Source organism: Salvelinus fontinalis, chromosome 1, assembly GCF_029448725.1.
Source record: "Salvelinus fontinalis isolate EN_2023a chromosome 1, ASM2944872v1, whole genome shotgun sequence".
NCBI lineage: Eukaryota > Metazoa > Chordata > Actinopteri > Salmoniformes > Salmonidae > Salvelinus > Salvelinus fontinalis.
The window spans coordinates 62,234,814-62,247,568 of NC_074665.1; the positions used below are offsets into that span (position 1 = coordinate 62,234,814).

General features: G+C 42.7%; 1 protein-coding gene across 6 annotated transcripts in view; it reads right to left on the reverse strand.

Moving 5' to 3' along the window:
* Positions 1–12,484, reverse strand: part of dlg5a (discs, large homolog 5a (Drosophila)) — a 63,079-nt gene extending 50,595 nt beyond the window's left edge. For all 6 annotated transcript variants that reach the window (XM_055928915.1, XM_055928923.1, XM_055928906.1 and 3 more), the window contains exon 1: positions 11,722–12,484. In XM_055928915.1, coding sequence (XP_055784890.1) covers positions 11,722–12,022 — 301 coding nt within the window. In that variant the 5' untranslated portion in view covers positions 12,023–12,484. The remainder of the gene's footprint in view (positions 1–11,721) is intronic.
* Between the last annotated feature and the right edge of the window lie 271 nt (positions 12,485–12,755).

Consider the following 12,755-nt stretch of genomic DNA (forward strand, 5'->3'; position numbering starts at 1 on the left):
AAAGCAGGGCCCATCATCAATGAATAGGCTAGGATATTCTACATACAACAGACTGAAGACTGAACATTTTACATTTACATTTTGTCATTTAGCAGACGGTCTTATCCAGAGCGACTTACAGTAGAGTGCATACATTTTATTACATTTTACATACTGAGACAAGGATATCCCTACCGGCCAAACCCTCCCGAACCCGGACGACGCTATGCCAATTGTGCGTCGCCCCACGGACCTCCCGGTTGCGGCCGGCTGCGACAGAGCCTGGGCGCGAACCCAGCCCAGCCCAGCATGGGCGCGAACCCAGAGACTCTGGTGGCGCAGCTAGCACTGCGATGCAGTGCCCTAGACCACTGCGCCACTGAACACACACACATAATTTTTCTATTAGGGATTTTTCTTAAAATGTTAAGGATCCCAATTTCGTTTAAACGTTCACAGCCTTACTACAGATCTATCCTGACAGTCTGGAAGTTAACTGCAGTCTCAACACACCTTCAAAAACACTGTAGCCATGAAACAACATCGAGGCCTGTATTAGCCACTGGAGCTGAGACTGTGACAGTGCTGCAGCACTCATTCAATGAAGGGGCATTAAAGTGGCACTCTAGTCTCCTTTCACCTGATTTATTACCTGATTTAGTAAACAAAAGGCAAAGGTTTCACTATTGTTTCACTTCACTTTGAGCACAGCGTTCAGTCTGTTTCCACCAAGCTATATGGTCCTCGAATGCAGACGAAGCCACTAGCTACTGTAATTACCCAGAGGTGAGTTATAGCCTACTACTACTCAGAGTGTAGATGTGATGATAGTAGAGATCCAGTAGTATATAGTAACATGAGAGCTGAGCTGATGGTAGACAGTCAGGGATACTAGAACAAAGGCTCCTCTCCCCTTCCTGACTCCCCCCCCCCCCCCCCCCCCCCATGTCTTTAACTAGGTCAGGGGAACCCTGGCTCTGCCTTGGGGGCTCCACTACTCCCCCTCCATCATTCTATCCTCCTAGCCCCCCCCCCCCCCCCCACAACTCTGAAGCTTCTCATCATCTCCCTTAATCAAGTCTCCCCTCACTCTCCATTTCATCTTTGCCTCCCTATCTTCTCCTCCTCCCCTCCGTCTATCACTCCTCTCCATCCTCCCTCTGCTCCCCCCTCCCATCCAGGGCCAACAGTTGTTGTTCCTTACGACCAGATTATCTACCCCTTCCCTGAAGTAGAGGAATACTAAATTCTGCAGTGTGACGAAAATAAGAAGTGTGGCAAGGAACGACAGTGTTACCCCATTCTTATCAGAGAGAAGAGCCAACTGTGACAAAAAAATGTATGAGGGGACCCAGAGAATTATCTTATCTAAAAATGCAACAACTACCCAAAATGTAAAGAATCGTATTCTGCCACTTCAAAACACTTTCTATCTTAAGACCTTGACAACTCTGAAACTACTGATCTGATGCAAGATATTCTCTTCCTGAGAAGAAGAAAACCTTCAACAGCCACTGAAGTAAGTTATTATTGTTACATTCCAAAAATACTCTGGTGTTCTGTATTAACCACCATCAGCTCCTCTCACTTTGTGTCTGAATTCAAGAACAAACTGTGTGTGTGTGTGTGTGTGTGTTATAGAGAGAGAAAAGACCACTTGTTTGGCTAGGGGGTCTGTCTCTCATAAGGCCATGCATGACAGTTGCACCAAGGGCCAGGATTCTGGGGAGTGAGACAATGGCTGCTGGGCCACATGGCCAGAAGAGTCTCCAGGGTCGTGGTCAACAGAAAGAAAACTTTTTGAAACAGGGAGGTACAAGGGGCGTATTCATTACATTGATTCTGTTGCAAATGGTTTCTTAAACAGAATCAAGCGTAAACAAAACGGAGGTACATAACCTGAATTTGTCCAACAGATACTCCTGTTTTAGTTGCACCCCTGAACTTGTCCAATTAAAGTTTGTAATAGCATGCAAAAATGTTTTGCAACATTGTGCCCTTCTGAATCCCACCCCAGTACATGGCATGGCCTAACCGACGAACGCAGGCTAAACAAATCTGAGACCACTCATGAGTTGTACCTAGTCTTTTCCTCAGGACTGAAATTCAAACTAAACTCATTTTGCTAAATAAAGTCATCACTTAGCAATCGTGTGCTGTATAGCAGTGTAATACACCCTTACTGCTTGAGAACAAATCATCCTAAACGACAATTATTCAATATTCAAACATCTGAAAATACCTTGATAGGATAAAAACATGGTGGAGGAACTTCCATTCAACATGCCATGATCACCATCCTTCTTATACTAATCCAGCCACTTCAGATCTGTGAGCACTGAAGAAGTCGAGGCTGGCTGAAGTCAGCCTGGACCTAGAGCTCTCAAGAGCTGTATCGCCCAACTCCTATAGTCGCTGGCATTTAGTCATCTTTATGCTAAGTGCAAGGTGGCACTTAATAGATCTGGGACTAGGCTGGGGTAAAGAGTCTGCTCCCTGCCCCTTTAATAGAAAGACATTGTCTGGGGTGAAGCCCAAGTGCCTAAGGTCCATCAAAAGTGCTGAACGGCAGCAAAAACTGAAATAGGATAGAAGCTCATGACTCTACCCAGAGGAGAACAGAACTGGTCCTCTGGTGGATGTAGTCCTGCTGTATTTCACCCTTGTCATATGAAAAGTGAAACACTTCTCCAAGTTTGTGCATTCTCTAGCCAATCAGAAGCATCAAATGCCAGGGTGCAGCAGAATGCGGTGACCACTTGGCAATGTACTAAGCTTATAGTCATTAGGCTATAGCTTTACATAGGTATGCAGTTGTGTCATATATTCTGAACAGATTATATCATCTTTAAATTCTGAAGGCAATCTTGAATTCTCTAAACCTTTCTGAGAGCAGAACCCTGAGCGATACTGTAGCTCCTTTATGAACAACGTAAGTAAGCACAATACATGAAAAAAAGTATATGGACACCTGTTCGTTGAACATCTTTTTCCAAAATCATGTGCTTTGCTGATATAATAGCCTCCACTCTTCTGGGAATGCTTTCTACTAAATGTTGGAACATTGCTGCAGGGAATTACTTCCATTCAGCCACAAGAGCATTAGTGAGGACGGGCACTAATGTTGCTTTCCAATTCATCCCAAAGGTGTTCGATGGGGGTTGAGGTCGGGGCTATGTGCAGGCCAGCCAAAATATGGACCTCGTATTGTGCACAGAATCATCTAGAATGTCGTTGTTTGCTTTTGCGTTAATTCCTCCCCCACCAAACTTTACAGTTGGCACAACGCAGTCAGCGTTCTCCTGGCATCTGCCATACCCTGATACTTCCAGATGGTGAAGAGTGATTAATCACTCCAGAGAACGTATTTCCACTGCTCCAGAGTGCAATGGCGGCGAGCTTTATACCACTCCTGCAGACACTTCGAATTGCGCATGGTGATCTTAGGCTTGTGAGTGACTGCTCGGCCATGGAAACCAATTTCATGAAGCTCCCGAACAGTTATTGTGTGGATGTTGCTTCCAGAAGCAGTTTGGAAATCCGTAGTGATTGTTGCAACCGAGGACAGACGATTTTTAAGCGCTACGAGCTTCAGTGGTCCAGTTCTATGAGCTTGTGTGGCCTACCACTTCACAGCCGAGCCGTTGTTGCTCCTGAAGTTCAACTTCACAATACCAGCACTTACTGTTGACCGGGGCAGCACGAGCAGGGAAGAAATTTGACTTACTGATTGTTGGAAAGTTGGCATCCTATGACGATGCCACCTTGAAAGTCACTGAGCTCTTCAGTAAGGACATTCTACTGCCAATGTTTGTCTATGAAGATTGCATGGATGTATGTTCGATTTTATACACCTGTCGGCAACAGGTGTGGATGAATCCACTATTTTTAAGGGGTGTCCACATACTTTTGAATATATAGTGCATGTTATTATCACGACATTAAAAACAGCGGCGGGAAACACAGGCCTTTTGTCATGCATCAGAGACTGGATGGGGGGAGAGAGATAGAAAGAGGTAGCGAAGAGAGCAAGAATACAGAGGGGTAGAGGAGAAATAGAAGGGAGAGACAGAAAGGTGGAGAGAGAAGCAAAACAGTAGGAGAGAAGGGAGCAGAAGAGAGCAGGAGAGAGACCGAGCAGGGTAGATATATATTTTTTTTAGATAACAGGTTCTGTCTTTTTTTTATTTCACCTATATTTAACCAGGTAGGCCAGTTGAGAACAAGTTCTCATTTACAACTGCGACCTGGCCAAGATAAAGCAAAGCAGTGCAACAAAAACCCAGAACTGGGGTAGAAGAGATAGAGAGTGGTAGACAAGAAAGAACAAACAGCAGTGCAAAAGAGAAAGACAGAGGGGTAGACGATCAAGAGAGGGGTAGAGGAGAGTAGTTCTGTCTGTTTATTTCCATGACCTCACCACACTGTGCGAGTTTAGACTGTGGCATTTCCTCTGCCTTGCGGGGTGATTAGGAAACACAGCAACAACACGTGTAAATGGTAATGAAGCCCTGTTCTTACTGCTGCACTGCCTTCTGGCACAGTCAGAACACAAATCACACACACAGCATCGAGTAAGGAGAGGAGACGACCTTTCTCACCACTTCCAAATCAACATTTACATCAGCCCACTGCATTGAAAACAAAGGAGCAGGGTACTCAGTTCACATGTTTAAATAGGCTATCAGAGCTCAAGAGTTAAATTGGGACAAGGCACCACTGACCCAGAAAAAAATAATTCAATCTCTTATTGGCTACATGTGGCTTAAATCAGGTGGCTTTATTGGTCAACATTAGTGAGTAGTCACAACAACTCCTGCAATGATCGTTCCTACTAAATTACAGTTCATGTCTGACAAAATAGAGCAATCTTTACCCATTTTAGTTGTAACCTGTGATGCTGGAGTGGATACACCAGCACGGCAATGCGCAATAATAAAATGCCCAATGACATGTAGTATAAAATAAGGGCTATGAAATGACATCAATCACACCCAGCAGCCAGGCTGGGTGCACAATGGATGGATTGATGGCCTAATCTAGAGACACACATGCATGGAGAGAAAGGGGGGAGGGAAAGAGAGAGAGAGTAGGGTGGCAGGGAGAGGGAGTAGAGAGAGTGATAGACTGTAGCTAGAAGCTACAGTAGTCAGATCCCAGGAGAGATATAAAAGCATTAGTTGGTAGTGACACAGTGTCAGGACATTACTCATTGTATCCCCATGGTTTATGTGCTGCCGGGAGTGGGACACTGGTTGACAGGCAGGCAGACAGCCCCACTGGTCCTGTCCTAGGCCGCACACACACACACACACACACACACACAACAGCAAGCTCCTGACTGAGCACTTTGGGCCTGCTACCCTTCAAAACAAAGGGCCCGTTGTCTGTGTGTATCCCTCTCTCTCTTATCTAGCAACCTCTCGCCAGTCCCTCTAACACCGCAGAGGAGTAACCACCACTCAGCCAAGTCTGAAGAAGAGACTAAAAAGAGAGAAATCATGGAGCCTAGAAAGAGAGAAACTGGGAAGGTGGGTGAGATAGTTAGAGGATTTGGTGAGAGAAGAATACAGAAAGAGACGCCTGCTGTTAACTGCCTCTCACCTCACCACAGAGTGCTGAGTGGTAGAGTGATGTGGGAAAAACAGAGCTGTTTTCTGAGTACACTGTACACTAGGGCTCTGACTGTTATAGAATTTTGGATGACGATAATTGGCCAGCCAAATGACCGCGGTCACCATAATAACCACTTGAAACTCTTAAACTAAAACTGCCATATTGTAACTTTTTGGGCAACATGACTAAATTCACATAGAAATGTGAGTTTTAGATCTGTCATTCTAACTGATAGCAAGTCTAAGAAGCAGTAGATTTGTTCAATGAGCGCCATTTCTATGCTTCCTGCTCTTAAGTTTTGTGTTTGTTCCTCCTTCGATTTTGTACACCAGCTTCAAACAGCTGAAAATACAATATTTTTTGGTTATTGACAATATATACAGTTATAGTCTGAAGTTTACATACACCTACGCCAGAAACATTTAAACTCAGTTTTCACAATTCCTGACATTTAATTCAAGTAAAATTTCCTGTCTTGGGTCATTTAGGATCACCACTTTATTTTAAGAATGTGAAATGTCAGAATAATAGTAGAAAGTGATTTATTTCAGCTTTTATTTCTTTCATCACATTCCCAGTGGGTCTGAAGTTTACATACACTCAATTAGTATTTGGTAGCATTGCCTTTAAATTGTTTAACTTGGGTCAAACGTTACAGGTTGCCTTCCACAAGCTTCCCGCAATACGTTGGGTGAATTTTGGCCCATTCCTCCTGACAGAGCTGGTGTAACTGTCAGGTTTGTAGGCCTCCTTGCTCGCACATGCTTTTTCAGTTCTGCCAACAAATTTTCTATAGGATTGAGGTCAGGGCTTTGTGATGGCCACTCCAATACCTTGACTTTGTTGTCCTTAAGACATTTTGCCACAACTTTGGAAGTATGCATGAGGTCATTGTCCATTTGGAAAACCCATTTGCAACCAAGCTTTAAGTTCCTGACTGATGTCTTGAGATGTTGCTTCAATATATCCACATATTTTTTCTCCCTCATGATACCATCTGTTTTGTAAAGTGCACCAGCCCCTCCTGCAGCAAAGCACCCCCACAACATGATGCTGCCACCCCCGTGCGTCACGGTTGGGATGGTGTTCTTCGGCTTGCAAGCTATCCCCTTTTTCCTCCAAACATAACCATGGTCATTATGGCCAAACAGTTCTATTTTTGCTTCATCAGACCAGAGGTAATTCCTCCAAAAAGTACAATCTTGGTCCCATGTGCAGTTGCAAACCGTAGTCTGGCTTTTTTATGGCGGTTTTGGAGCAGTGGCTTCTCTCTTGCTGAGTGGCCTTTCAGGTTATGTCGATATAGGACTCGTTTTACTGTGGATATAGATACTTTTGTACCTGTTTCCTCCAGCATCTTCACAAGGTCCTTTGCTGTTGTTCTGGGATTGATTTACACTTTTCACACCAAAGTACGTTCATATCTAGGAGACAGAAGGCGTCTCCTTCCTGAGTGGTATGATGGCTCCGTGGTCCCATGGTGTTTATACTTGCGTACTATTGTTTGTACAGATGAACGTGGTACCTTCAGGCATTTGGAAATTGCTCCCGAGGATGAACCAGACTTGTGGAGGTCTACAATTATTTTTCTGAAGTCTTGGCTGATTTCTTTTGATTTTCCCATGATGTCAAGCAAAGAGGCACTGAGTTTGAAGGTAGGCCTTGAAATACATCCACAGGTACACCTCCAATTGACTGAAATTATGTCAATTAGCCTATCAGAAGCTTCTAAAGCCATGACCTAATTTTCCAAGCTGTTTACAGGCACAGTCAACTTAGTGTATGCAAACTTCTGACCCACTGGAATTTTGATACAGTGAATTATAAGTGAAATAATCTGTCTGTAAACAATTGTTGGAAGAATTAATTGTGTCATGCACAAAGTAGATGTCCTAACTGACTTGCTAAAATTATAGTTTGTTAACAAGACATTTGTGGAGTGGTTGAAAAACGAGTTTTAAATGACTCCAACCTAAGTGTATGTAAACTTCCAACTTCAACTGTATATTTCACAGCGCTTTAGATGGTACAATAATTCTCAACACTATGCATTGCTTGTTTTGTCACAAACTGAAATTAGGCTATTAGAATTTTCGAAACCAGGAAATGGTGGAGCGATTTCTACAGATTGCACGTTATAAAGTATTTTTTTTAACGTTATTTTATTTGTACATTTTCTACTCTCTTCCACTCATGACTGCATGTGCTGCCATATAAATAATAGAACAGGTATTTCCTCCCCATTCAGGTCAATGATGCCAGAATTGGTGGACTGGCGGCCATTGCAAGTGTAACCATAGAAGAAAAGCAGTTAGTGAAATACGTGCTAAAATTTGCTGTGATAGTTGAGTTGAATCAACCAGACATTACAAAAAAATACATTCCACTGCATGAGCCACATCAGTTAATATCATTTGAATGAAAATTCTACATTGCCATGGGAATTATTGCATCACAAGACCAAGCAACCATTGCGTGTGTACCAATGAGTTTACCAATCAAATTGCAGAGGTTCAAAGCCTGTTGTAATCAATCTATTCAATGGTTATTTTATTTTCATCACGGTCTTCACCCATAACCGTCGGTTACACAGTTATACGGAAATTGCGCCAGCCCTAGTGCACAATGCTCTGAGCTGATTTGAGGTATAGCACAGTCGCCCAAAGGCAATGGCCCATCTCCTACACACACACAGTGAGGGAGGGAGTAGGAGATTGAGTGGACGCAAACACAGCATCCTGTCAAGGAGCATTGCGTCACACCTTCCTCTTTGTGTGTGTTTGAATCAATGTCACAGTTCGTAAGTAGAGTTACAGGTATAACTACTCTATAGGTGAAACAACAACAAATCACTGCAGAGGTCTAAGAGAAGTCTACCAACAAAGCACTGCATAAGACAAAGTCAAGGCAATGAAATTGTTTCTGATTATTGCAATGTGTATGAATGAAATCAGCTTGAAATGCTCTAGCATGGTTTCTTATCGGCAAAGCACTGATACTGGTGTAGTCTACATAGGCAATATATTCTCATATTTACTAAATAAAAATTATCATATTGGCAGTTTGATGGACTGACAGGATTAATTTACTTAATATCCTATTAAAATAATTAACATGATAAACAAACGTGGAATTAGGGCACTGTGTTTTGTACAATGATGTGACATGTTTGGATTTAGATTCCAATAAATGGTGCATAAAATAAAAAGGACAATATTTCTCTCGGTTTCCTACAGCTGCCATACTGGGAGGGTTGGAGGAGGAGAACCCTGCTTTGAACCATCCCCGCTCCTCCTTCACTGCTGTCACAGTCTACGTGCATGCAAGTGTATGTGTGTGCAGCTTTAAGTTAGAGGGGTGTGTCTCGGTGTGTGTGTGTCTCAGTGAAGAGCAGAGGAAACCTGCCAGTGAATAAAGGCAAAGGCAGCCAGTTTGAGAGAATGGCTTAAGAGCAGGTTGTTATCAGCACAGATCACACACACGCACTGGAGCTCAGTCTTTCATCTCTACGCTCCCTCTCTGCCTGAAGCAACGAGGAGGCTCATCTCCACTCTCTCACCAGCCAGGCAGCCTGGTTAAATGCAGTAATCGCGTCAGCCTGAATCGCTGCACTAAAGTTAATGAAAAGTGTTCAAAAATACCTCTTCACTACATCTGCCTGCCTCGCTCTCTCTCTGTCTGTGCCGAAGCAGCCGGGAGGGAGCAGGAGAAAATACAGAAGAGAGGGCTGTGGAGGCATGATAATACACGTCTCACAGAGAGAGCTTACAACAGGCAGGCAGCATAGAGCTAATCCTCTGGTGAATAACCACCATGAACCCACCAGGGTTGCGCCCTAAACAGCACAATATCCTCTATGTAGTGCACTACTTTTGACTAGGGCCCATAAGCCCATAGGTGCCTTGTGGGCTGCTCCTCTCGTCTACAGCATTAAACACCAAGGTTGCAAATTGCAAATGTTGCAAGTGTACCAAATGTGGTTCAGTGAGTGAACCATGCCTGTGTGATGAGTGACCTTACATGAGACCTGAAGACTAGTGTTAGCACTCTTCATAATGAAAGTTGTCATATCAGTCTTTCAGATGACCAGACTAGGCCTATAAAGTAGGCTCCTGATAAATACAACGACTTGAGTATGTCTTGACTTAGCCTAGACTTAGCCTAACAGACATTTTAATGGTCTCGTAGGACAATAACTGGGGGTATAGTATACTACTGGCTTATGGTCCCACTACTGTACATGGAAAATAGAGAATATGACTGCTGCCATATTATAGATTTTTAAGCATGGTTATACGTACGCACACCACGCAAGGGTCGATATGAAACGTCACTACAACCGCAAGAGCGTTTCCATGGAAACAAGTCAGGCTATCTGTGAGCAAATAACATAAGAGGAAGTACTTGTCTTTGGATGGAAAAGCTAATTACATGATATTAGTATTGCAAACCATTGATGACAACTAGGGAGATTGCTGTGCACATCTAACCCTACCTAGAAATGGCTACTGGGCAATTCCACAGAATTATGCTGAGACTGATTTTTTACTTTAAAATGTATGTAAAAAGAACAACATTGATTTCAACGGTTAAAGACCCATTGCAGTCAAAAACAGTATTTTCATGTGTTTTATATTCATTTCCATACTATGCGGATGAAATATCCTTTTTAGTATAAGCGCTGTTTGAAAAGACAGCTTGAAATTTCAACCTGTTTTGGTGGGATGGAGTTTTGGCCTGCCTGATGACATAACCAGATTAGTTAATAGACCAATAAGAAAGAGGGTTCCAAACCTCTTTGCCAATAATAGCTATTTTTAGTTATTTTTGACCATTTTAATTGAAAACAGTAAGGTATTTAAATTGTTACCCGGAAATGATTTAATATGGAGATAAAAAACGCTACACTGGACCTTTAAAAAAAACATACAACTATGAACAATGACTACAATTTACACAGTAAATAAAACATTTTACTAGAAAAACTGTGCAGATGCATAGTTTGGTAACATAATTATGGTAAAATTATCCTCAGCAGTTATATTCTGTTACAAAACGTTGTATCTGCACAGTTCTTCCTGTAAATGTGTTTTTGTTAAATTGTCAGTGGAAATTGTTAAGAGTAGTCATTGTGCATAGAGTTCTATGGTTTGATCAAACTTTGAAATCTATGTTTTTTGGTTGGTATACATTATAAAGTGAAAAAGTCAGGGTAATTCCGTTATCTTGGAATTACCCTACTGCATTTCATTTCCCCTAATAAATCTAAAGTAAAAGGACAAATTAGTTTGATGGAAAACCTGAAACCTAAATACAGTGAAATAGACCCATCTGTATCCTATACATTGTAGAATAGGTATATGTAGGCTACTCCATGATTTTACTACAGGCTATGTTGCACACATTGCAACTGCGACGAATATGTTGGGGCCTGGATACATGAGGTCTCTGAAGTGTCTGTCTGGAATAAATAAAATATGAGGTTAAGAGCGAGGCAGTATCCGAAAGGTCGCTGGTTGGAATCCCCGAGTACACTTGGTGAAAAATCTGTCATTGTGCCCTTGAGCAAAGCACTTAACCCTAATTGCTCGTCCACAGCAAATTACAGAAGCATCTGCTAAATGACGAAACCGTTCTCATTCAAAGGGAGGGTTGGCAAACGTGATAATTTTTCATCTACTGCCTAGCCACAGAGTAGCGGAGTCCACGCACTCCCATGTAGCAAATAGTGATGGAATTTGGTTTTAGAGTCTGTGGTACCTTTGCCTCTGCTGGTGATTACTAGCTTTTTTAAGGTGAAATATTGCTGTGGAATGAACAATGTGATGCTGAAACGGAATGGAACTTTGGTAACATTTTAGGTTGTTAGCAAAGTTCTCAAGTTTTGGCTTCGAATGCGGCATATCAACATCCTTAACGTAAACATGCTGTTAATAAATATAAATGAGAATGACCTAGTCAATTATCCATATAAGTATTGCACGGGTGATCACCCTGTAAGTGCATTATGAGACTTGGGGTAGCCGTAAAACTTGTTCAATATCTCAACGGCTGTGTAGAGGAATGTAGCAAGCATGCATCCAACATTTGCGTGCCAAAGTGTTGTATGCGTGCATGGTGATTTACCGGAGGAATGGTCCACGGGTCCACCGCCGTTAGTAAAGAGTGCAGAATACAGGTCAGGGTACGCCTTTTCCAAGGCCACACACAGCTCGAGGAAATGGTCGCTTTCCTTGTTCACAAGCATCTTCAAAAGCTGGTCCACTTTCTCCGCGCTGGAAGAGCAGTTTTGGTCCAGTTCGAAGCGGTCGAGCTGGCTCAGAGTACCGGAGAGTATCAGCAACTCTATCAGTCGATCTGCGTCTGTTATAGAGTCCAGCAAGTTTTGGTGGAATTGTTCTAACAACTCTTTGTGCTTTGGCTCCATTGCCGTTCGCTTTAGTTCCGTAGCTAGCTAACTAGCTAGCAGACTGGTTAGCTAACGTATCCTCGGCTTTATTTCTCCAAAATGACCCCCTGCCCGATAAGCGAACAAGGAACTAACTTCCTAATTGTCACTTGTATGAATTTTGCATTACAGCCATGACGTGTAATAGCATGGGAGAGCAGTTGTTTATAACAAATAGGAAAAGGCACAAGAAGCCATATTTGTTGTCTACGGCCGTTGACTGCACTAAACAGAGATACATTTTCCCAGCTTACTTACGTCTGGCAACCTCGTTCATTTTTGCGTTATTCCGACGAAAATCTGTCTAACACATTTGCTTTTCTATAAAGCACTAAACCGACTCAACTGCTAGGAAAACTATCGTAACTCTCTCGCCGTTCCCCACTTACACTGTATCCTCCGCCATGTCTGGGCTGTTCAGCAGCTGCTGCATGCTGTCAATCAAATTCCCATACAATGCCATGTAAGGTAAAAACGGGGTGGGCCTTACCCCAAGACACACCTGATTTTCAATGGGCGTGCTCCGTAGTACGTTCTGAAATTCCAGGCGGAAAAGATGACAATGGATCATTTATTTTGCATGAAAACGTTTCTGTGATAAATTGTATCAGAGATACAGTACATTGAAGCAGAGGCAGTAGTGACAACCAACTCAGCAAATAAAATTTGATTTGATATTGTTCTAGCCACTTAAACATTTTCTTTGGTATCC